The sequence below is a fragment of the Macaca nemestrina genome, chromosome 17, assembly GCF_043159975.1.
Source record: "Macaca nemestrina isolate mMacNem1 chromosome 17, mMacNem.hap1, whole genome shotgun sequence".
Classification (NCBI taxonomy): domain Eukaryota; kingdom Metazoa; phylum Chordata; class Mammalia; order Primates; family Cercopithecidae; genus Macaca; species Macaca nemestrina.
The window spans coordinates 89,803,921-89,830,061 of record NC_092141.1 but is presented as its reverse complement, the minus strand read 5'-3'; the positions used below and the strand labels follow the sequence as shown (position 1 = coordinate 89,830,061).

Sequence of the window (26,141 nt, the reverse complement as noted above, 5' to 3'; positions counted from 1 at the left end):
TCTGCCCCCCTGTACGGCTGCTCGGTTTGCAGAAGGGTTCCCTTTAATACCCCCAAGAAAGTCAATTAGCCCAAGCTTTCTACTGCAGGGGAATCATTCTGGCTTCTCCTCCTATCCCAGTAAACCATTTTTTTTTGGAGACAGAGTCTCACTCTGTTGCCCAGGCTGGTGTGCAGTGGCACGATCTTGGCTCACTGCAACCTCTACCCCTGGGTTCAAGCAATTATCCTGCCTCAGCCTCTGAAAAACCTCAATCTTGATAGGGTTCTACGTCACTGTTAATAGAGAAAAATCAGAAAGTGAAATTTCAAACGATACCATTTACAACTACGTTGAGGGAGGAGAAGGCTCCATATTGTAGAGGTGGTGACTTCTCCCAAATCAATCTGGAGATTAATTGTAATCTCAGTGAAAATCCAGCAGGTTCTTTGCAGAAATTAACATACTGATTGTAAAATTCACATGGAAATGCAAAGGACCAAAAGTAACTGAGGCAACCTCGGGAAAAAAACCAAGTTGTGGGACTTAGTCTACCAGCTTAGAAACTGTCGTGTAGAGCCTGTCATTACAACTGCGTGGTCCTGGTGCAAGGAACAAGAGAGCAAAGGACAAACGAGGGAACAGAGGCAGCCATGTGGACATGGTCCTCGGTGCAAACAAGAGTACAGAGGCAGCCACGCGGACACAGTCCTCGGTGCAAAGGAGGGAACAGAGGCAGCCACGCGGACACAGTCCTTGGTGCAAAGGAGGGAACAGAGGCAGCCACGCGGACACGGTCCTCAGTGCAAACCCCACCAGTAAGCCAAGCATTCACGGGGGATGTGAACTGTGAGCAGATGCAGGTCCAGATGTGACAGGAAACACACAGGCTGCTAGCTCAAAGAGCGTAGCGTCTGCTCAGAATGCTCATCGCAGAGGAAATAAAGGTTTCATAAAACCGGATACCAAAGGCCCAAACCATAAAGGACAAAAATTTGACTAATTAGATTTTGTTAAAATAAGGACATTCTGTTCATCAAGAAAAAACTTTAAAAAGTGAAACTCCACAGAGCAAAAAAGTTATTTGTGATAGGTGACAAACGATTTGTATTTGGAATACACACAGAACCACTACGGATCAGTAATAGATAACACACAAGAAAAATGGCCAAAAGTCAAACAATTTACAAAAGAAGATATTCGAATGGCCAATAAAAATATGAAACAATGCTCTATTAACCATCAGGGAAATACACGATTAGCTCTGAAGGAAATACCTTTTCATACTGAACCATAATAGCCAAACAAATAAATAGCAGCTAAAACTCTCGAATGCTGCAGGCAGGAGTGTAAACTGACTCAGCCACTTTGCAGAGCGCTCTGGCAGCATCTGTTGAAGCTGAATATGGGCAAACCCTGGGACCCCGAAGGGTCACTCTGAGAAACGTGCAGGAGGGAGCAACCCTGAACAGGAGGACAGCCAGGAAGGGGAGGCCTTGGCCTCAGGCACAAAATTGGCACTAGCAGGTGGGGTACCAAAAAAAAAAAAATCAGTATTTGGCCGGGAGCGGTGGCTCAAGCCTGTAATCCCAGCACTTTGGGAGGCCGAGACGGGCGGATCACAAGGTCAGGAGATCGAGACCATCCTGGCTCACACGGCGAAACCCCGTCTCTACTAAAAACACAAAAAATTAGCCGGGCGAGGTGGCGGCGCCTGTGGTCCCAGCTACTCGGGAGGCTGAGGCAGGAGAATGGCGTAAACCCGGGAGGCGGAGCTTGCAGTGAGCTGAGATCTGGCCACTGCACTCCAGCCTGGGCGACAGAGCGAGACTCCGTCTCAAAAAAAAAAAAAAACAAACAAAAAAAAAATCAGTATTCAAGACAAATGATATTTCAGTGCAATATTTACAAAGATACAAATTAATGCAAAAATCCATACTGAACAAGATACCAACATTTCAAAGGGAGGACCAGTATCACAGAATTTCCTTTTGTCTCAGGCTCTGGTGTGACACAGTCTGGCTCTAGCCAGCGCTGTTAGTGAGGACTGAAAACTGAAAACGCCCAGTGGCCCTAGAAGGGACACATGAATGTTGGGACACTCAATGGCGTCCACCTCGCAGTGAGTGTGAGCTGTGGCGTGGTGAGCGTGAGTTGTAGTGCGGTGAGAGTGAGCTGCGGTGTGGTGAGTGTGAGCTGTGGCATGTGAGCTGCAGTGCTGTGTGAGCTGTGGTGCAGTGAGAGTGAGCTTCGGTGTCGTTGAGTGTGAGCTGTAGTGTCGTGTGAGCTGTGATGCTGTGTGAACTGTGGTGCAGTGAGAGTGAGCTGCGGTGCAGTGAGTGCGAGCTGCAGTGCCATGTGAGCTGCAGTGCAGTGTGAGCTGTGGTGCCATGAGAGTGAGCTGCAGTGCAGTGTGAGCTGTGGTGCCATGAGTGTGAGCTGTGGTGCAGTGTGAGTTGCAGTGCAGTGAGAGTGAGCTGTGGTGCAGTGAGAGTGAGCTGCAGTGCTGTGTGAGCTGTGGTGCAGTGAGCGAGCTGTGGTGCCATGTAAGCTGCAGTGCAGTGAGGGTGAGCTGCGGTGCTGTGCAAGCTGCAGTGCAGTGTGAGCTGTGATGCCATGAGAGTGAGCTGCAGTGCAGTGTGAGCTGTGGTGCCATGAGAGTGAGCTGCAGTGCAGTGTGAGCTGTGGTGCCATGAGTGTGAGCTGTGGTGCAGTGTGAGTTGCAGTGCAGTGAGAGTGAGCTGTGGTGCAGTGAGAGTGAGCTGCAGTGCTGTGTGAGCTGTGGTGCAGTGAGCGAGCTGTGGTGCCGTGTAAGCTGCAGTGCAGTGAGGGTGAGCTGCGGTGCCGTGCAAGCTGCAGTGCAGTGTGAGCTGTGATGCCATGAGAGTGAGCTGCAGTGCTGTGTGAGCTGTGATGCCATGAGAGTGAGCTGCGGTACCATGAGAGTGAGCTGTGGTGCAGTGTGTGAGCTGTGATGCAGTGAATGTGAGCTGCAGTGCTGTGTGAGCTGCAGTGCTGTGTGAGCTGCAGTGCAGTGAGAGTGAGCTGCAGTGTTGTGTGAGCTGCATTGCCATGTGAGCTGCGGTGCAGTGAGTGTGAGCTGCGGTGCTGTGTGAGCTGCAGTGCAGTGAGAGTGAGCTGTGGTGCCATGAGAGTGAGCTGTAGAATAGTGAGAGTGAGCTGTGGTTCCGTGTGAGCTGTGGTGCTGTGTGAGATGCAGTGCGGTGAGTGTGAGCTGCGGTGAGAGTGAGCTGCATCGCGGTGAGAGTGAGCTGTGGTGCAGTGTGAGCTGTAGTGCGGTGAGCGTGAGCTGCGGTGCAGTGAAAGTGAGCTGCGGTGCGGTGTGAGTTGCAGTGTGGTGCGAGCTGTGGTGTGGTGAGTGTTAGCTGCGGTGAGAGCTGCATCACGGTGAGAGTGAGCTGTGGTGCGGTGTGAGCTGCAGTGCGGTGAGCGTGAGCTGCGGTGCGGTGTGAGTTGCAGTGTGGTGCAAGCTGCGGTGTGGTGAGTGTCAGCTGTGGCGCTGTGTGAGCTGCAGTGTAGTGAGTGAGCTGTGGTGCCATGAGTGAGCTGTAGAATAGTGAGAGTGAGCTGTGGTTCCGTGTGAGCTGTAGTGCTGTGAGTGTGAGATGCAGCGGTGTGGTGAGAATAAGTTGTGGTGCGATGAGTGTGAGCTGCAGTGCGGTATGACCTGTGGTGTGGTGTGAGCTGTGGTGCGGTGAGAGTGAGCTGCAGTGCGGTATGAGCTGTGGTGTGGTGTGAGCTGTGGTGAGAGTGAGCTGCAGTGCGGTATGAGGTGTGGTGCAGTGTGAGCTGCAGTGCGGTATGAGCTGTGGTGTGGTGTGAGCTGCGGTGCGGTGAGAGTGAGCTGCAGTGCGGTATGAGCTGTGGTGTGGTGTGAGCTGTGGTGAGAGTGAGCTGCAGTGCGATATAAGGTGTGGTGCAGTGTGAGCTGTGGTGAGAGTGAGCTGCAGTGCGGTATGAGCTGTGGTGTGAGCTGCGGTGAGAGTGAGCTGCTGTGCGGTATGAGGTGTGGTGCAGTGTGAGCTGCAGTGCGGTGAGAGTGAGCTGCGGTGCAGTGAGTGTGAGCTGCGGTGCGGTATGAGCTGTGGTGCAGTGTGAGCTGCAGTGCGGTATGAGGTGTGGTGCAGTGTGAGCTGCAGTGCGGTGAGAGTGAGCTGCGGTGCGGTGAGTGTGAGCTGCAGTGTGGTATGAGCTGTGTGGTGTGAGCTGCAGCATGGTGAGTGTGAGCTGCAGTGTGGTATGAGCTGTGATGCAGTGTGAGCTGCAGTGCGGTATGAGGTGTGGTGCAGTGTGAGCTGCAGTGCGGTATGAGGTGTGGTGCAGTGTGAGCTGTGCGGTGAGAGTGAGCTGCAGTGCGGTATGAGCTGTGGTGTGGTGTGAGCTGCGGTAAGAGTGAGCTGCAGTGCGGTATGAGCTGTGGTGTGTGAGCTGCGGCACGGTGAGTGTGAGCTGCAGTGCGGTGAGAGTGGGCTGCGGTGCAGTGAGTGTGAGCTTACTCAAACAATGCTGAGTGACAGCGGGCAGGCACAGAGACTACACCCTGTGTGACTCCATGCATCCGAGCACAAAACTGGGCAGGAAAGTGGCCACTGCTGGGGAAGGGAGGAGCTAAGAGGGGCGCCGAGGGGGCTCATGGGCGCTGCTTGATTTGGGTGTGATTCCACGAGTATGCTCAGCTTAAAACTTCACCAAGCTGTACATGTATGATGTATACACTTTTCTACGTGTAAGTTATACCTCCAACAAGATAAAAACAAAAAGAACCTAGTGTGTGGTCCACGTCAGTTATCCCCGGCTTGTCCTGACACCCCAACATGGTGAAATCATTCCCAAATGCAGAATATTGATTCTAGTAGTTTAGAATAGATAGAGTAAAATCCTTGAAAAGATACTTGGCAAAGATACCTGGCACGGAAACCTAAGTATCCGTTTAGAAAGAGCACACACGCAAATAGAAACTGCATTATTTTATAGAAAAGCAGATTGTCCTGATCTCTTAGAAGTACTGAGTGAAGTCAGCTCGGAGTACAGAAAGGCCAGTTTCCCGAAGGTTTCCAAATTATCTGTTTGTGGCAACAGGCCCGTAGCTCTTCGGAAGAGCGCAGGCACTCCGGGGCCACTCTGGCAGGTGGAGGGTGGGCAGGCGGCGTCTGTGAAGGTTTGCCACTCTGCAGGAGACCCTGTCATTGCCCCCAAGGTTTGTGGTCCAGCAGGGAGGGCGGGAAGGCCTTTGTCTAGAAGCCCAATGTTGATGCCAAGCACATGGGGGGAGCTGGCTTCGACCTCATGGTTTAAAATGCGGGGCGGTCTGCAATGCCCTTGAAAATGCATGAATACAAAGATGGGGCAGAAGTAAGTGGTGGGCATGGGGTGCTCACTGTAAATTTCTTCCAGCTTTGCTGTAGGTTTGAAAATTTGCACAATCAAATGTTACCAAAAATCAAGCAATAAAGGGAGGGTAACAGAAGATTATAAAGAGAAGAAAGCCCTCTGAAAAAGGCCATTTTCCCAGTAATCCCATCCGTGGGGACATGTCAAAATCATCTGAGGAGTTAAAACACCCCACACAGGCACACCACACACACTTCATGCACACCCACACACGTGTGCACACGCATGCATGCACACCCAGGCTCCTGACTGCGTGTGTTAGAAGCTTCCCCGACGGCTGTGATGTGCACTAAAAGTTAAGTCTGGGCAGTAGATGGAACCCTTCCTGACCATCGGTGCCTCCGCCCTGGACTGGAGGGTGACGCTCTCACATCAGTGATAGCCGGCTCTGGGGCAGTGGCCTGCACATGAATTCCCAAGGGCCCTGTGCTGGGCTCTGTCCAAAGCACTTTTCCTACATTAACTCACTCTGTCCTCCCAGCGCCCCAGGGGTTGGATACCACCGTAATCCCTCCTTTAAATGAGGAGACTGTGACACAGGAGGCGACCAAACTTGCCCTCGGTGGCACAGCTAGGCTCTGTGGCTCTGAGGCCTGATGCGGTGGTGTCTCAGGCACGGCCCCAGTGGGAGGCGGGGATGCTGGTCCCCTCCGGCCTCTGCCCAGGCTGCTGCCCCCCGATCCCCGGCCTCCCCATGTCTACCGCACGTACTGATTCCTCCCTTGCATTCTGCGTGGATGTGAGAGGCTCCTCTTCCCTCACAGGTTTCTGGAGGGCAAGGCGTCTGTCTTATTTATCTATTTTCAGACTCGAAGCCTCACTTAAGGCAAAAGCTCATTAAGAAACCACGAGGGGATCCAAGAGAGCTGCTGCGAAGGCCCGGGGCCACCCTCACTCGCAGGTGCTGTGACTAAGCCAAGATTCTGCCCTAGGTAGCACGGCTCTCCAGTGCCCGTGCAGTGTGGCTGGGGGCAGAATGCCCCTCCAGGGCTCAGCACCAAACCCTCTGTGGGGCACTGTCCCACAGGGCTGAGTCAGAGGACTGGGGGAGATCCACAATGCGTCTGTGGCGAAAAGGCCAGAAAGTGTAACATGATCACCACTCACAGGGAGTAAGTCTGCATTAAGAAAAGCGGATCTGTAATAGCAAAATTTAGATAGGATTGTTTTAAAAGTTCATTCTTTCAAAGTCTAACTTTAAACCCTGGTTGACTCGATGTTTTAAACTCTGGCAACTACATCTTTTCCAGGCAGGTAAACAAAATCTCTGACACCCGAGAGTCCTGGGCGCCACCCCCATTCTGGGGGCTTTGAAGTCCAGGTGCCCAGAGAAGCGGCTGCCGCCACGGACGCACAAGACGCCCTTGGAGGGACTCACCCGAAACGCAGTGCCTTCCTCGATGATCGTCGGCAGCTGGGACAGACAGATGTCGACAGCCAGGTCCCAGGCTTGCCTGCGGAGAGAACAAAGGAACACCCACTGAGCACTGTGGACGGGCTTCCATACGAGGCCACTTCACGGGGCACAGGAGGAGCCAGCTGAGCGTGGGCAGCAAGGGTCTGGGCAGAGGCCATGGCAGCTGCTGGGCGGCATGTTTACAGTCTCACTGCTGTTCAGCCTCGGGCTGCAGGAGACGTCCGAGGGGTGGCCAGGGGAGAGCGCAGGCGGGAACGCTGGTGCTGCCAGCATTCTCACCATTTTGTTTGTCACATTTTTTCTCTTTAAAATAAAATGAGAAAAACGCCTGGGAAAAAGACACGAATGCTTCCCATTTTCTGCTGTGGCTTCTGACTGTGACTTGAACCCAAGTAGCAGCAGCCCATGTGTTCCAAGCAGCTGCGGTCCCTGCACAGGCTCTGATGGGGCAGCGTCCTGGAGGGTGTGGGAGAGACACCGGGGCCAGGCCAAAATGCCCCATCAGGAGGGGTCAGCGTGCAGTCAGGGAAAGCGGTCCTGGCAGACAGGGCTGAGCTCTGTGCTATGATGGTGCCGTCGGGCCCATCCCCGTTCCTTCTCTGCCTCCCCTCCACTGCTCCCTGGTGTGGACGGCCACCCGCTCAGTCAGTCCCTGCCGCCTCCCCGTGGGTCTCACCAGGCACCCTGCAGTCTGGGGTCTCCTCCCATGCACAGAGCTGCCCCCTGCAAGCCACAGTGGCTCCACAGACCACCCGGGTGATGTGCTTCCCCTGTCGAGACTCCTTGTCATAGTAACTGACCACACTGTCCCTCTTGAGTTCTCCCTCTTGGACATTACGAGGCTTTCTCCTCCGGCCTCCCTCCCGTCACAGTGAACACGAGACAGCCTCCTCCCTGGGCTCCCGACCCCGTCCTTCAGGACCGTGCCGCTGCAGCTTCCACAGCCCTCTCCTTGCCTGCTCTCATCCTTGCTCAGGGCGCCCACTGCCACCTGCTCACTGACACCCCCAGACACTATTTAAAACAGCCTCACACCTCTCTCCAGAGCTCCACACCCCGATTCTATCGTAGGACCAGCCCGCAGTTTGAATTGGACTTAACACCTCCAGGCCAATTCCTGGGATTCCCAGGTGTAGGCAACAGCCTTACGGGGCACCCCCAGCCACCATCACCATTGCCACCTTCCTAATGTGGCCTTGCCAGAGTCTCGGTGTTGTCCTAACAGCCCCCTCCCAATGGGCCCCTCTGCCAGCACCTCCGTCCAGGCCAGCTGCCCTGTGAGCTTTCTCGGAGGCTCTAACACGGCACCCCTAAGCCCTTCTGTGGCTCTGGCCTTCTTGTGGTACCCCAGGCCTGGCACACCCCAGCACCTCCGCCATCTCTGGCCCTGTGGCGGAGGCACAGCAGCTGCCTCTGACTGACCCCTGCTTTGTGTCAGCTGCTCTACAAGGACACTGTGCGGAAGACATGATCATGAGACCGTTTCATCCCAGAGAGACAGAGCCACGTGCCCAAGGCCACAGAGCCACATGCTGAATTACAGACATCCCGCAGGTGCCCTGGCATCCAGCCGTACCCAACTTCTTTCCCAGTGCCAGGCACATAGCCGGCTTTCAATAAGCATTGGCTAAACGAGTGGGGGCGAGCAGGAAAGCACTCTCTGTGCATGAGCAGACCTGTGTGAGTTTCGAAAAGGAGAGAGGGAAGAAAAGAAGGTTTGACCGCGAGCCACGAGCCTGGGCTCTGCTCCCAGCTCTGCTGCCCACTAGCTCCGGCCCAGGGAGCGGCCCAGGGAGCTGCCTTGTCCAGAGGATGAGGGCCTGGCCAGGGAGCCTGTGTGGGAGGCCGCTTGGTGAAATTCAGCATGTGGCTCTGGGGCCTTGGGCATGTGGCTCTGTCTCTCTAGGATCCGTGTCACCATCTGTGAAATGGACTCATGATCATGTCTCCCTCACGGGGTCCTTGTAGAGCGGCTGACACAAAGCAGGGGTCAGCGAGAGGCAGCTGCTGTCCCCCCACCACAACATCCAACATGAACTCTAAACTGGAAGTGAATAATCACCTCACTCTCGGCACGGCCACAGAGCACTGTCTTGATTTCCACGGATACAGGTTGAATATCTCTTTTCTAAAATGCCTGGGACTGGAAGTGTTTTTGGATTTCCGGTATTTTCAGGTTTTGGAATATTTGCATATACATAATGAGATCTCATGGGGACGGGACCCAAGTCTAAGAGCAAACTCCATTTATGTTTCATATACCTCTTACACACACAGCCTGAGGCGAATTTTACACAGTTTTGTGCATGAAATAAAGTGCGCCCGTGAGGTCGGGAGGGGAACTGTCCACCTGTGGCAGCACGGTGGCCCTCACAGAGTTTTGGATTTTGAATCATTTTGGATTTTTGAATTAGGGATGTTCAACCTTCATGGTAGGGATGGAGGAAGGACAGCAACCCCTTCAGCCCTACTCTCCCTTTCTACTAGAAATACGTTCCTTGTGGAAACCCAGTGACGGTCAGTATCACGGATTCTGCTTCTAGCACTGCGCTCTCTTCTCCTGGGTAATTTTCTAAGAGACTCGAGGACTCTGTTATTTTTTAGGCTAATGACACTCCGTGCTGCCATGTCAAAGGGCATATTTTCTCAATGTCTTAGTAAAGGACCAAAATGAGAATGAAAAATGTTAAAATCCAGAAAAAAAGTAAAAATTTAAGATGAACAAAGGGACTAAAGAACAATTTTTCACTTTCAAATATATGAAATATATTTCAATTTTCCCAAGACTGGCCCTCTTTGCACAAACATGCCCTTCTCCTGCCAATAGAGTTAAGAAGCAATCAGGAGATAATCAAAAGCGCCTCAAAGTACGTGCAATAAATAGCTCCCACACGCCCCGTAAATCCCCAGCTGCGGGCAAATGGCATTCAGCAGCACCGAGGGAGACCTACTCCCTCAGTAAAAGAAGCAAAGCCAATTATTGCAATTACACTCTATAAAGATGCCTTGAATTTAATCAAATAAAAAGTTTCTGCTTCAGGAGTTAGAAGAAAGTATGTACAAGTTAGGGAAGGTGGAGGCGAGAGGAGGGCAGAGAGGGTGTCTGGGCTGTGGCCCGACAAGACCAGCGTGGTGCCCAGTGTGGCCTCGGTCAGTGCTGGGCGGGGCACCTTTGGAACCGTGCCTCCCAAAAGCCTATTTGCATGCTCTCCAAGGCCTTTGCTTGGCGCTGAAGGCCTGAACTGCACTGGAGACATGGCTCAGCACACCGGACAGGATACCGCCCAGCGAAGCTGTGTCAGAGCCACGGGTGACAATCTCTCTCGGACTCGTGACCCATGTCGCTGCAGTGGGATGCTGTGCTCCTAAAAGGCTGACAGCCCACCCGGATCCAGCCCGGGGGTGGGAGGCAGGGACTGACCCAGCTCCACATTTCACAGACCAGAAAAGCAGCCCCAGATGGTTCTGGTTTCACTGATGCACAGAGGCTCAGGAGGCTGCAGGGATGAGACAAAGCCCAGGAGGAAGGGCTGTGGCTCGGCGCCTGGACGATGCTACGAGGCTGCTCAGGGACGTCTGGCTACCCAGGGCTATGGACTCGAGGCAGAGCTGTCTACATGAGACGAGGAAAAGAACTTTGTTCAAGTACTAATGAGAAGAAAGGATGTAAAAGAACACCTACAAACTGCTGAAAGACAAATGCTGGAACCCGATTATTAGCACACAGTGAAGCGGCCCTGAACCTCAAGCTACGGCTCACCCTGGGCCCAAAGGACAGCCCCACTCAGAGCAAGGCAGGGAAGACGAGGTACTGGGAGGAGCTCAGCCTGGCACCGCCTGCTCAGCAAGCCACGGGCCCTCTCAGGGCCGTGGGCGGTTTATTTATTTATTTAACCATATTAAAGGGCCAGATTAGATGACCATAGGGCTCCCATTTAATTCTAAAATTGCACAACAACCTTTTTTTTTTTTTTGAGATGGAGTTTTGCTCTGTCACCCACGCTGGAGTGCAGTGGTGCGATCTTGGCTCACTGCAACCTCCGCCTCCGGGTTCAAGCGATTCTCCTGACTTGGTCTCCTGAGTAGCTGGGATTACAGGAATGCGCCACACGCCCGGCTTTTGCATTTTTAGTAGACACGGGGTTTCACCATGTTAGTCACGCTGGTCTCCAACTCCTGATCTCAGGTGATCTGCCTGCAGTGGCCTCCCGAAGTGCTGGGATTATAGGCGTGAGCCACCGCCCCCGCCTGCACGGCAACCTTTTAAACAGCAGAACAATGGTATTCTCTAATGAGCATTTATCTGTTGATTAAAACTGGCTGCATTTTCTAGAATAAAATCAACACAAACTTGCAGCTCTAATTTGGGATTCCCAACTAAAGGCAAGTGGGAAAGTGGGTCCTGTGTACACGAGAGACCATGGTGGTGGGCTTCGGGAGCGGCCAGCCCTGCGAGGTTTGGCAGCACACGACAGCAGAAGGTGGGAGGGGACCGGGAAGGTGTCTGGATTAGCACTTCCCACAGCCTGCGATCACGCCGCCTGGAGACGCAGGGCTGGAGGGCTGGAGTGCAGATCTGAGGGGAGGCTGTGATTAGCTGTGACCAGCTCATCTGCATCGTGGGCTCCTCCCCGCCGGCAGCTGGGGGCAGAGGGACTTTCTAAGCTGTTGGCTGCTCTGATGAGTCACTCGCCTGGAAAACATGTCATCCAGGCAAGAGCTGGGTTTTCAGGAAACAGCCCTGAGATGGCGGGCGCCCAGGAGGTGGGCTGGAGGAAAGCCGTCCAAGTCCGCACAGCCTCCATCTGCACTTATCAGTCAGAGAGCGGCGCCCGCCCCGGGAACAGAAAGCACAGGTTATTACCGCGGAGAAACGCAAGGTTTCAGGACCCCTGAAATTGAAAGTGAAGGAGAATGACTCCCCGATGACTTTGCATCAAAAATTAAACAGGAAGCCGGCTCTGAGTAGTCATCACTGCTGCCGCGGCCTGAAGCGAAGTGTAAATGCAGATTACTTTGTGTTTTAACCTCAATTTCTGTTAGGCTTTGTTCCCTTTTTCCTCTTGCTAAAAATTCAACCTCTCCATCACCACCCAAGGAATATAATAGCTAGACTGTAAATTATTTATTCCACATGCTCTTTTCTGCTACCTTTCCTGTGTGCTCCCTGGGGATGTATACACTTTGGTCTATTGATGAGGGGAGGAAAGAGCTCTGGGCATTGTTTTCGTAGCAGACAGCCGTGCAGAGCCCCCTGTGATGCTCCCATGGCGAGGAGCCCACCTCCGCAGCGGCTCAGTCCTCAGCTGCAGTTGGCAAAATCTAGTAACAGAGGTGAGCCCGATTCTGTTTCTGAGCTGAACGTTCTCCATCTGTGCGTCTGCTTCTCACTCCTTTGTGCCTCCCTCCCTGCCCTTGTTAAGGAACGGGATTTGAGCTGGGACATGCCACTCAGGGTGGAGGCCACATTCCCTTCCTCCCTGGATGAGGCTGGACCAGACATTGCCACAGGACAGGGGGGCGATGGGCGCGTGAGCTCTAAGTCTGCCTCCAGGCCTGAGCTGCCTCATCCACTCCTCATGGCCTTCCCACCTGCTGGAATGTTGCCCCAGTGGCCAGCAGGAGCGTCCATGGGGGATGGGAGCCTCCAAGACAGGAGCCGCCTGCACCCTGACACCTGGGGCCACTGCAGCCTGTGCTGCCCATGCTCACACATGCCCATTTGTAAAGCACCTGGATCATGGGTTCCCAATGAACCCGTGTTTCAATTAGCACACCTAACTACCTCCAGGGAGGAAGGCAAACCATTCAATGGAGTTTTTCTACACTGACCAAGCTGGTGTCTCAAGAGGGGTGTTGGCTGCATGCCCTCCGTATCTACGTGGCTCAAGCCTTTACAGCCAGGTACCAACATCTTCCTCATCTCTGGCTCAGCATAGAGGCTCCAAAATAAAGACGATTACCAAGCCTGGGTGGTTATTCTCTCCCTACATCTGCAACGTGGTAACATGGTGGAATGGACTGGCTTCTTGTTAAATTTTACTGTGTGCACAGTGATACAGAGGGATACACAGTGACACACAGGGAGATGCTGCTGCCCTCTGTGGAAGTTCACTGTCATCAGAGATCTGACATCGCTGTCTCCAGAGCGTTGGCGGGATTCCGATGGACAGTGATAAAGTCATGCATCAAATTCATCACAAGCGGCAAAGACTGCTCACACCTAAGAAGGCTTGGGGTTCCCCAGTCTTCCAAAAGCCTCCCTCCTGTGTCCAGACTAGTAAACTCACTCATGTTAAGGATCGTGGTGAGAGTGTTTAAGAGTTAGAATTAGACTTCGGATGTGAACACGCCTAGGACAGAGTGGAGGCGAAATTCTGCTACGACGGACTCCACAGAGTCAAATGCCTTCTTGGAGTGGGGTTTTCTCAGGGCAACATGGACTGAGGAGTCAGCCTCCGTGGGGAATGGAGAGGAGGCAGTGCTGGGGCCTGGTCTCTGGGCCGTGCAAGTGCAAGTACATGACTCTCTGAAACCCTGGAAGGACGTGGAGCTAGTGCAAACGAAACCTCTGTGCTTGCCTCTCCTCCCTCCTAAGCACCTTAATTGTGTAGCGGATTTGGGAAAACACACATCGGAACAACACACAGCTGTTATGGAATCTCCTCTGGGAAGCAAAGAGCTGCTTTAAAATGATGTTCCCTGCTGGGCGCAGTGGCTCAAACTGTAATCCCAGCACTTTGGAAGGCTGAGGTGGGCACACTGAGCTCAGGAGTTCAAGACCAGCTTGGGCAACATGGTGAAAACCCATCCCCACAAAAAATACAAAACAATTAGCTGGCCGTGTGCCTGTAGCCCCAGCTACTTGGGGGTCTGACGTGGGAGGACTGCTTGAGTCTGGGAGGTTGAGGCTGCAGTGAGCCGAGATCACACCACTGCATTCCAGCCTGGGTGACAGAGCGAGACCCTGCCTCCAAAAAAAAAAAAAAAGATGAAAATGATGCTCCCTGTCACGGTAAGCCTCTGGCATTCCCGAGGAGCAGTGCACCTGCGATCTCACCTCAACTACCAGACTCCTTTTGGAGGTAATGACGAAGCCACTGGACAGCAGTGGCCTGTGCAAGGTGACTCAGTGCAGGGGCGCCGTGGCACGCAGCAGCCTGATGCCGTGAGGAGGCTGTGTACCAGCGGCTTCGGCAGAGCACCTGAAAGGGTCTTTTACAAACTGTCAGCACTCAGACCTGGGGGGTGGCCTACTACCGTTCAACTAATTCCCATACACTTTTTGCACACATAATGAACAGATACAGGCTGACAAACCCCCATTTTTGGACATATGTTTTGGTGGCAGTGAGAGGAGAGGAAATGAGAGAACTGGGTGGAGCTGGGGTTGGGGCAGAGTGGGGTTGGCACTGGGCAGTGGCCAAGGTGGCAGGTCCACCTCAGTCAGGGTTATCCTCTAGAAACTGAGGCCGGTGGAGCTGCCCTGACTCCAGGAGACCAGGAAGATGCCACAGAAAAGAGAAGCTGGCGGGGAGGATCTGTGCACACCTTCGGCGTGGGATGTGCTGTCCCGGCTCCTGACCAGCCAGACCGCATTTCCAGTCTTTCTTCTCCTATGAGGCCTAGGATCTTCTCCAAATCTAAAGCCCAATTTTTACATTCAATTCCCTATCAAAGTTGGTTCATGATATAATTTTCAGCATTAAATGGAACTGACTAGTGTTTACTTTTTAGCTCCAGATTGATGCTGGCAGCCTCGTTGCTGAAAACTCTCCAGAGAACATGTGTGAAATGCAAGTGATTCTCCTGAAATTACATCATCATTGATTTCTGTACAGAGAACTCTTTAATATTACTTATTTGGCACTTCCCAGCACAGAAAGAGAAGAAGCCACGATGCCAGACCTTGCAGAAAATACCCCCACCTGGAGAGGACCCTTGGACACGCACAGGAGGGGCTAAGGAAGAAGAGTGAGGGAAGCGTCCTGAGACTCAGCCGCAAGTCGCCCTGGACGCCGCCCTCCCCATGCACACGGCACTGCCATGTGTACGGGTCGCCCCCTACGCTGGGAGCCGAGGCACCGATGGCTTCACCTAAGCCTCTGACCCTAGGGGTTCATGGCCCAGCTTGGAGCAGGCAGGCTGCAGGCTGCTGTCTGGTGGGATGTGTCCGGTTGGGCTCGCGGAATGCTTTTTAATGCCACATTAGGTATCAACATCGAATAATCAGATAATTAAAAATGAAAATATGAACTTTTGGCTACTTTATGACTGGCAACTGTGGGCCAAAACCGCCCCACAGAGCCCTGGTTGGACTGAGCACGGCCCAAGCGCTGCCCTACCCATGCCCGTGCCCTCCTGGATGCCAGCCCGGTCTTCCTGCTGCCTGACAGCCCCCACGCCTGCCTCTTAGGCAACTCTACCAGTCATGTTTTTCCTCATGTAAAGAATTATTCAATTATTTTTTCTGTGTGTCTCTAGTTCTGAATTTATGAACAACAATGCCTTAGCCATAAAGACTCTATTTTTAAAAATTGCTTTTAGTGCTTCGAAGGCTTAGAAAATCTACAGGCAGATTTTTAATTAGCCAAAGTAATATTTATCAATTTTTAGAATGGAGAACCATCACCCCAACTGTACCACCCTGGCACAAACATCATTAATGTTTATTTGTAAATCTATTCAGTGTTTTATTGCTATGTGTACTACGTATTTTAACATAGATATTAACTATATTGCTGATGCAATTTGGTGTTCTGTTTCTCATTTAACATATCTTTTGCATAGTCATGAATAAAATGTTAAGACTGCTTACATTTTCTTTTAAGTATCTAGATCTCAATTTACATTCCTATTCTGTTAGGTAGTAAGAGTCATTCCCAAATTTTCCCTCTTATAACCAATGTTCCGACAAATGGCTTGATTTGTCTTTGTCTTCCAGAACATCCCATCAGTCCCGTTCCTTGGTTTTTCCTTAGCGACCTGCTTCAGTTACGCTCCTGAGCCAGGTCATGGTTGGTTGTGGGGCAAAGGGGCCGGGCATTCAAAGGCAGGGCAGGCGGTGGGCAGGCAGGTGGGTGGCCACTGGGGCCAGCACTGTAAAGGCCGTAAAGCCAAGGCAGGGGTCAGGGGCCACAGGCCTGAGGTCAGTGAGGTCCCAACCAAGGGCAGGCCCGAGCCAGGCGGGTCTCGGCCGGGCATCGAAGGGTGGGAGTCACCAAGATGACTCGGATCCCAGGACAGGGCTGCCGACTCCCCAGCAACTTCTCATGTCCAGCTGGAGGGAAAACCCCGGGGTTCTGTTCTGCAGGTGGGATGTGGCTGACTACAAAATGCAAGGAACGCCACCTGCCATGGGGTTCTCATATGAGGCGCACGTCCTTCCTGAGACCTTGCACGGGCTCCTGCTCCAAGGAGCATGACTACAGCAGGTCGCTAAGTGCCACTCCCTGCTCGTCTCTGCCTGATCAGACTCATTCAGACACCGGGGAAGCTTCCGCACGCTGACAACGATGCTGTGATCCGCCAGCACAGCGGCCATGTGTAACAAGAGGTGACAAGAGCTTTGCTCCCTGGTTAAATGCCACTTCTGCCTGGGTGCACTCCTGTCCCAGGGATCTGCCTGAAACAGAAGCTCATGCACATACATATCATGACTCAGCATGTACACCGCTGAGTCAGCATGGGGCAGGCTGGCGCTAGACGGCTGGAGCCACGGCCTGGCCCTGCCATGCGGGTCCTCACGCACCCCAGTTTCTCATCAGTAAAATGGGCATATTGATAGCAAAAACTGTAGCTTTATAGCAGCACCTGCTGTGAGAGGGAGATGGCCTAACAATTATAAAGCTTCAGAACACGTCCAACACGCAACAGGCGCTTTTTCACCCTATTCTTACATGACCCCTGTGGTCACCTGCCATGACTGCTGTGCCTCAGGGGAGCCGTGGTCAGATCGCTCCCTAGGCTCTGCGACTTCACTCTCACCCTCTCTAAACCCCAGCATGGTTCACCAGCTGAGGCGGACAGGTTCGAATGTGGCCCCAGGACCTCTGTTCCAGGTGTGGCCTCTCCCTGGGAGTGCAGGTGGGACCTGAGACTGCTTTCGATCAGCAGAATATGGCAAAGGTGACGGCTGCCATGACCGTGTGTGGCACTAGGCAAGGCTGCAGCATCCGGCTCCCGCGCTGGCTCTGAGGGGCGGGAGGCCACGCTAAGGACCCCAGCTGGTAATATTAAATAGTTCTGTCAGACAGCAGAAAGACCGGGGACGCTGGGTGGTCTCAACTGCAAAGGCAGCCTTAACCTGGTGGGACCCTGCACAGAGAAACTGGCTGAGTCCCACAACAGGCACCGGAGGCTGTGTGCTGTTCTGAGCTGCCGGGTCTGCAGGGACACTGCTGTCACACAGCAGTAGATGGCCGGCACCCTCCCTAATGCTGTTTCCGCCTGCAAATTCTATTTTCCACGAGTGGCGCTGGAGGAACTCCTATTACTAAGCAGAGGGAGACGCGTTCATCGGAAGGGCCATGACTGGTATGTAATCTGTGAATTAGGTTTTCTTCTTTCAGCACAAATCAGCTTCAATTTGGTACAGCGGCTCCCCTGGGTGTTCGCATTCACTGCTTTGCCATGAAGCCTGGAGCCCAAGCCTGGCGTGAGTCACTCCCACTCACCTCTTCCTTCCCGCGGGCCGAGCGGCTGACTAAGGCTCCCTTTGTGCTCACGTCAGTCGCCAGGGCAGGACGCAGATGCATGCCCAAGGTGTGAGTTTCAAAAAGAAAAAGGGAAACATCCAAGCATGTAAAGCTTCTTCTGCCGGTTGAGGGTGAAACCCCAAAGCCACCCTGGCCGTCGGCATCAGCAGGGTGAGTTCTAGCCGCGTGGCTGGTGGAGCTCACAGGTGTGCCCAGCGGTGATGGCACGGCGGCCCACCCTGAGCACCCCACAGGAGGAGCCCTGCCCTTCACCACTCCTGGCCTGGTTCTTCTTCAGTCTTCATCCCTGATGTCCATCAAACCCAACCATGCGGACACAGTGATACCCAGCAGAAGGTTGCCAGGGACCAGGAGGAGGCCAGAGCAGTGCTTCCCTGCCCCAGCCTAGGAACTGAGGGGGTCGCCGCTGTGATTCTACATGAACAGAGTTCACTCCCCTGTACCTGGGCCGGCCTGGAGGCCCTGGCTGCTGGCAGTGGCGGCACCAGCGGCTGCTCCAGTGGCCGGGTGCTGCTGGCCGCTGTCTTCTAGGCCAGCCCGCGGTCACTGCCGCAGGCCTCAGCAGGGCCTGATGATAAGCTCTCCACAGCCGACCAGGAAGAGCCACTTTCCTGGATGAGGGGAGGAAACATGTTTCTTGCAAACGGGCTGTGCACTGTGGCAGGGCTCCTCTGTGCTGCGCTTTCTCCTCTCTCAAGGGCCCCATCGAAATGGGGCTGGCGGTAACAGCAGACCCAGGTAAGGCAGGTGAGATTTTCTCTTACAGCAAGACACTGTGAGGGAGGGGGCCGGGATCCCCTTCAGGTTGGGGGCACCACAGGCAGGCGGCTCACGGCTGTCAGGCCCTCTTCTGGGTGGCCGATGTCTGACAACCAATGCAGAATGCAGGTGAGACCACTCACCTCCCATCCCATCCTCAGAGCTCCCCAGGGCTGGCGGAGGTGAGCCTGACTTCTCTCTGCCCACCCCTCCACCGCTGACCCAGGGCTGGTCCACTCACGAGCAGTGTCGTGACACCAGCCTCCGTCTCTGTTTGCTTCCCCAAGAGCCCGCCCCGCAACAACCAGGAGGATGCACCCAAAAGGGAAGCGGGAGGACATAACGCCGCAGGCCACGTATGGTGGAATGATGGACCATGTGGGCTGGAACACTAAAGGCGCACATTAGCCCAAGCAGAGCCTCTGACACATTCAGGAAGGTCAGAACCAGGAGGAGAAAAATCTGAGTGTCCACAGTGACCGTCAGGAAGAGGGGCTGCAGGGCACCCATGTGATGCTGTCCCCAGGTTCTCTGGGCCTCTGCGGATTGCGACATCACCTCATGATTCTCTAGCACAACAAACAAGCACAGGTGAGGGCTGGCTCTGTGAGGCTCCAGGAAGCGGAGTCTGCAGAACAGCCAGCCTTTTTCTCGGGCAGGGAAGGGCAGCCCCAGCAGGGCTGGGAGAGGCTGCAGCTAGGCCTAGACGAGGACCTTCTGTAAAGCAGGACTGACTCAAATGCCGGCACTCAGAAAGCTTCTGAGGGGCCGGTACTAGAAAGCAGTCTCTAGATGGAGAGGTGGGATGTGGCTGCCCCACGCGGGCCTCACCACCCAGCCTCTAGATGGAGAGGGGGGATGTGGCTGCCCCACGCGGGCCTCACCACCCAGCCTCTAGATGGAGAGGGGGGATGTGGCTGCCCCACGTGGGCCTCACCACCCAGCCTCTAGATGGAGAGGGGGGATGTGGCTGCCCCACGCCAGCCTTGCCACCCAGCCTCTAGATGGAGAGGGGGGATGTGGCTGCCCCACGCGGGCCTCGCCACCCAGCCTCTAGATGGAGAGGGGGGATGTGGCTGCCCCACGCCAGCCTTGCCACCCAGCCTCTAGATGGAGAGGGGGGATGTGGCTGCCCCACGCGGGCCTCACCACCCAGCCTCTAGATGGAGAGGGGGGATGTGGCTGCCCCACGCCAGCCTTGCCACACGGCCTCTAGATGGAGAGGGGGGATGTGGCTGCCCCACGCCAGCCTCGCCACACGGCCTCTAGATGGAGAGGGGGGATGTGGCTGCCCCACGCGGGCCTCACCACCCAGTCTCTAGATGGAGAGGGGGGATGTGGCTGCCCCACGCCAGCCTCGCCACACGGCCTCTAGATGGAGAGGTGGGATGTGGTCGTCCTGTGCCAGCCTCGCCACACGGCCTCTAGACAGAGAGGTGGGATGTGGCTGCCCCATACCGGCCTCGCCACACGGCCTCTAGATGGAGAGGTGGGATGTGGTTGTCCTGTGCTGGCCTCACCACATGGCCTCTAAATGGAGAGGTGGGATGTGGCCGCCCCACGCCGAACTCGCCACATGCCCCTCCCAGCACCCATCCTCGCCCGCTCACCCCTCCTGGCTGCTCTTTGTGCTCTGGCTCTGGTCTTTGACCACAGACACCAATGTGATGCCACTGTGTTTAACTCTATGCAGCTAAGCACATCAGACAGGTGCTTTTACATCTGGAGAAAACATACGCTAGAAGGAAAAAGGTTTCCATGGACTGATTCCTGGTAAGGGGAATCTGCAAGCCTGGAGACCCTGCCCAGCCCCACTCTGAGTGCTCAACCGGCTCCCAGCACTGAACTAGTTTTTGATCCAGGATCTGATGTGGCACTGACCCCTTCAGCTCTTTTTTTTTCTTTTTCCTTCTCTTTCTAAAATAAATTTATTACAAAAACCTGTCTCAGAAGAAATAGAGACAGCATTTAAGGCCTTACTTTACTTAAAGGAATAAGGCCATTTTGAGAATATACTCTTTCAAAAATGCTCTCTTTATTTAAAAAAATGTTTATTTTAAATATTTATTCTAAATATTGCAAAGGCTTTACAAACAACTCTCTCTTTTACAGCTCTGTTATTCATGGATTCGTGAAAAATAAATGTGTGGTGGTTTTATTTACACATTATTTAAATGGTGTACTTCAATTTTCTTTTCTCCTTTTCAGGGTTCTCTATTTTATCTTACAGACTCTTAAGAAGGACACAGATCATGCATGCTTTAACTTTTTCTGTTTAAAGTCCAAGTGCTGTGCTGGGTATAACGTATTTTGATCTATCTCATATAAATGTTGACTATAAATATTAAAAATTAGATTATTTCTAACTTTTCTGGAGTGGGTGATGGGTAATGAGTTTAGATTTCTTCTTGCTCCTCTGCATTTCCAGTGTTGAGGGAAAGTGGTCACGTATACATTTAAAAAGAAAACACAAAACACTAGCTAAAGTAAACCGGGCCAGGAAAATATGCCATACAATAGCTTCTGAGGCTAGGTATACATTAATCGCTCTTTTAAAAATATTCGTGTTGTTAGGGTTTCTCCCATTGATGAACAGAAATATTTTTCTTTGTTTTAATACTATTTTAGAATTTGCCCAAACCTGCTTCTGTTAGGGCAGCCACAGAACAGAAAGAAACCAAACGTCTTCAAATATAATGTCTAGACTAAAAACATCATTGTCACTGTTACTACCATTAGGAGTTGCATAAATAGCAACTCAGCAATGGGACAGAACTATAATCAATAGTCATAAAAGATTACACTTATGAGCGTGTGTGTGTGTGAGAAATAAGCATAAAAACTAATTGATCGTGAGCCCAACAGTTTAATTCTCCAGGGTGATCTTAGATGCGCTTCATAAATTCAAGTCAGCAAGTTATTTTCTCACTACTGGTTTCTAAAAGGTCAGAAACTCTCTTGCAAAGTGCTGCTCCCCCCGAGTTGCAGAGCTGTGAGGCTTCAGCTGGCCACTGCTCCCGTGCAGTCCTAAAAGGCCCCCCAAGGTTTCTGCCCTCCAAAGGAGACCCCCATTCCGCCGTGTGGAGATCTCTGGGAGCCCTGCATTTAGCTTCACTTGTTAATGCTACACGGGGTCCCCAGGTTAGGCGTGGGGCCTCCCTGCCCAGCTCTGTGCAATTCCATGACATCACAGTGCTGCGAAGGGCAGGGGAGCACAGCACCTGGAGGATCCTGAAACACTCACCACATCGCATGCATGTACGTGGGCGGCAGACGCGGGCTGCTGACGGGAGTGCAGTTGTACGACCTCATAATCCTTTCCGCCAATAAAAAATTTCGGAACAGACTAGCCACCAGTAAGTCCTGTCTGAAGAGCTTTTGGAAGAGATCTGAGGAGAGATCAAAGATAAAAAGGAATCTTCAGTGACTAGTGTCTAGCATTTAAAGTCAAATACACAAATTCACTTCTATCAAAAATTGCTAAAAACAAGTTGGGACTAATATGCATATTTCCCATCAGCACCACACACTCATGCTGAAACACGCACACATGCTTACACACACACGTGCACGAATATACATGCATGCACACACGCATGTGCACACATGTACACAATGTATACAAAGATACACCCCTATACAGATACACATGTACACACATATGCACACAAATACACACATGCACACACATACGTAAATACCCACACACAAATACGCATATGCATACACACGTGTGTACATACACACATGTACACGTGTACACACACACAGTGCACATATACATAATGTGAACAAACACCCAAAATCAACCAATCAATAAACAAAAAACACAAACAAGTCTTACAAAGCAATTCTGGTTTTCGGCCAACGTGAATAATGCCAATGACTCTGAAGACAAGCCGCTGGTGCGCGGTAAAGGCTGTGCGAACGGTCAGGGCCAACGCTGACACACAGTCTCTCCACACCATGTTCTGAGGACCTGGCGTGCAGCAACTCACCCCCTTGCAGAAACCTCCTTAGGTGGTCGCATTCTACTTTTCAGCCCCTCCCACTGTCTTCCTCACTAGTGAGGCACTCATGGATCCTATCTGACTCCTCTCATGTCCAAAGGTTGGCTCCCCGCACACTCAAGGCCATAGCCTCCCTCCCCAAGGCCCGGCCCGCGCCTCACCCCGAGGGAGCACGTTCCATGCGATGGTGTCTGTGATGGCTGTGAAGATCCAGTTCAGCTCACCCAGGGGCGTCCTCCTGTCGTTCAGGCGGCCAGGGATCCTAGAAAACACCGGGCGTTCTCATGAGTGATGCCACAGCTCTGAGAGCAGGGAATGGAGGAGAGGTTGCAAGAAAAACGGGCGCAGGTGGCGAAGGGCTCTGAGCAGAGGGAGGAAGGCTCTGAGGAGACCCTCAGCGCACGGCCGGAAGAATTAAACTCTCCATGAGCTCACAGCTCAGAGCTCAACCTCCATCTGCAGCTTTCCTCCCTCCCGCACACCTCCAAAACGACTGCTTCTTCCGGTGTCCCCAGACATACAGACCAAGCCCAGCTGGTCACACATGGTTTCCATGGACCACGGACTGGACCCCAAGGGCAGTCCATGGCATGTACTGAAAGCAGTCCACATCACGCTCTGCAGGTTTACATCTCAGCCAGCGAACGCTGTGGAAGCTCACCATCCACGCTGGGGGGAATCTCGCCCACAAGGTCTACTTTGCCTGTGTATTCAACACGCAGCTGATACCCGCGACAGGGATGTGAAGATTGGCAGTGTGCGCCCAGGCCCTGTCCTGAGGGAGCCGGGTCTGGGGAGGACAGGTAACAGGCAAATGAACAAGCACACATGAGTGGTGCCAAGTGACGGCAGATGACGCAGGGACAAACATGACAGACAGTGGGCGGGGGGCGAGGCTGCTGCCGTTTCGCACAGGGCAGGCGGCACCAAGGACCACTCCTCAGCCGGGAGGACAGAACCATGACTTTTGCAGCAACTTGGATGGAGCTGGAGGCCATTATTCTAAGTGAAGTAACTCAGAATGGAAAACCAAATGCCACACGTTCAGAGGCATGAGCATGATTCCGCTATCGAGAAGATTTAGCTGATCAGCAATTCCCACCGTAGGAACCATCTGATGGCATCGTCCTCATAGGAATAATATTCAAAGAGGCGATGCATCAGCAACACAGGGTAGCTGAGTTAAGTGAACTTCTTTTCTTAAATTGTTGTAGTTGGAGTCCTGCTGTGTTGCCCGGGCTGCTCTTGAACTCCTGGGCTCAAGGGATCCTCCCGGCTCACCCTTCCAAAGTGTTGGGATTACAGGTGTGAGCCACCATACCCAGCCTAAGCGAGCTTCTTAATACAATTCTTCAACACATGCTCTTTCCTTCCACTAAATGCCTTTTCCTTTAGGAACAAAAAATGTCTTATTTCCTCAAAATAGGCTCAGTGATAGGACAAGAAAAATGAGAAATTGAGAAGTCGGTATAATATTCTGAAGCAGCACTGTGGCTCAAACAATGCGAGAAGTCTCAAAGATTTCCAAATTCAAGAAAAATTTTGACCTCCACAGGGGAGACCAGTTTACCCAACATCAAGGTTTTGCAGTCAGGCTGCTGGCCAGGGCGGGGATGACTGAGAAGCACCTTTCGTGAGCTGTGTGGGTGGGGGAGGGAGGGCGGGCATCATGAAGGATTCCCACCATTTAAAAGAAACCAGGGCCTGGAGGTGAACACACAGCACAAGGACAGCAGAGTTGTCTCAGCGCCTCTTCCTTCTCCCCAGCCTGCTCTCGCTTCAGAACAAGCATGTCCACTGCATGCAGGAGGAACGGCCAGGCTGCCTGCCCTCTGACCTCCGAGCAGGGGAGTGAGGAAAAGCAAAGGCACCTGTCCACCCAACAACCTGCGACAGAGCTTGGCCCACAGAGGGATGTGAGGGTGGGGCGCACCTCCCAAAGAGAAGACATTTCCTTATGAAACGCAAGTAAACAGCCCGGGAACTCATTTTACCAGGTGGCTCAAGCCCTCAAGCGCCAGTGCAAACAGGGGTGGCTGCTCGGGACATGGCCCAGGGAAACAGCACAGAAAAGGGGCACGGGGGGCATCGTAGGGTGGACATGGCTAGTGCAAACAGGGGTGGCTGCCCGGGACATGGCCTGGGGAAACAGCCCGGAGAAGGGGCACGGGGGGCATCGTAGGGTGGACATGGAGCCCCAACACACTTGTGTCTTGGGTCCCTCATCTGCAGATGAGAACCACATATGCTGAAACCTTTTTAATGAAATTATTGACAAGATCGTCAATAACAATGTTCTGCAAAAACACTGCCTCTTTCAAGCTACGGGACTGCCACTGAGCGCCACCTGCCCTCCTTACCAAAGCCGTGCAGAGGAGGGAGGGCACCCAGGCCACACGCAGAAGCTCTGTGGTCTAGGACCAGTAAACACACAAGTGGCCCAAGTGTGCAAGGAAGGCGGGCACAGGAGGTGCTGATCTTGAGCATCCTGTCATGGGATCTCTCTTCTCTCTCTGGAGTTAGTCAAACTACGAGGGCAGAGGACTGTCCCCAAACCTCAAGAAGAGAGGTGCCCAGGGCAGGGTGGGACCAACTGCAGAGCTCAGGTCCTCGTTGCATGGGGTTCAGACATGTTACCCTCCCAGCACGACTCTAACAACACGTGTGGAGCACTGTCAGTCCGGGAAGTGCCCGGAGTCTGCGTGTTCAGAGTCACACAGACATGAGCGATTGACTGACTGATACTGCGTCAAAGTCCACACTCTACATTACACGGCTGGTCTTTCTGATGTGCGGAGCCCCCATCGTAAGGCAGCTGGATGTGTCTGTCCCTGCCCTAAACAAAGACACTTCTATCCTGCATGAGTGTGCCCTGGCACTACCTTCTTTATCACGTGTAAAAGTCGGGAAAATCTACGTAGCTCATTACATCAACTTCCAGGAACCAACCAAGCCTGAACCGGAAGCAGGATGGGGACGGGGGATGCAGGGAGATGTGTGGCGCCGTGTCATCTGCCCTCGTGGAGCCCGAAATTCACTCCGAAACCGACAAGGGAGAAATGATTAAACCAACCACGCAACAACCACAACACAGCAGCTACAAGCAATTAAATTGTTATGAACATTTCAATGATATGGGACAATGCTTCCTAACATTAAGAAGCAAGATAAACACTCTACCGTCACGATGACATCAAACATGTGCAAGAGAGACAATTGGAGGAAAAAAACCTCAAAATGTGATCATGGGGATACTCTTTCTTGTCTTTATATCATCAACATTGACTGCAATGAGTGTGCCCACCTGAGTAACAGGGAACCGCCGAAACCCCGGCTCCTGCATCTCCTCATCCTGGGCCCTGGTGATGCCGGAGAGGGAGCCTATGGGTGCAGCACAGCTCGGGCAGCTGCGGGGGCCAGGACTGCATCTCGGAAGAAGGGCAGGGACCATCACAAGCACAGACAGACCATTCGCCCACAGGCTGTTTGCAAACCAGGACTAAACGCATCCCTAACGTGAGCCCAAGTATCCTGAGTGGAGTGAAGCTCATAGAGCCCCTGCTGTTCTTGAGTCTGTGACCCCTGGTTAACAGAAAGTTGCATTCTGAGCAGCAAAGAGCTTCCCATGAGGTCACACACCCCAGCACTGTCACTGGATGGCCAAGCCATCAAGATAAACAGAGGCCAGATAGCACCGGTGTGTAGTTAGTTGTGTTTTTACAAATTGGTATCTTGTGATAATCACCAGTAGATAAATGCAAAGCTAGATTCCCCCAAAACGGTCCTGAAAATCCCACTGCTCTCTTCCCTAAGCTCATCATGAAACTAGACAGAGCCTCTGCCCGG

General features: G+C 53.0%; 1 protein-coding gene across 4 annotated transcripts in view; it reads right to left on the bottom strand.

The window, feature by feature from the left end:
* LOC105469284 (regulatory associated protein of MTOR complex 1) overlaps positions 1-26,141 on the bottom strand; it is a 413,056-nt gene that overhangs the window by 120,370 nt on the left and 266,545 nt on the right. For all 4 annotated transcript variants that reach the window (XM_011720145.3, XM_071081792.1, XM_011720144.3 and 1 more), the window contains 3 exons: positions 22,457-22,557; positions 21,530-21,674; positions 6,770-6,845 (listed from right to left, as the gene is read on the bottom strand). In XM_011720145.3, coding sequence (XP_011718447.2) covers positions 6,770-6,845; positions 21,530-21,674; positions 22,457-22,557 — 322 coding nt within the window. The remainder of the gene's footprint in view (positions 1-6,769; positions 6,846-21,529; positions 21,675-22,456; positions 22,558-26,141) is intronic.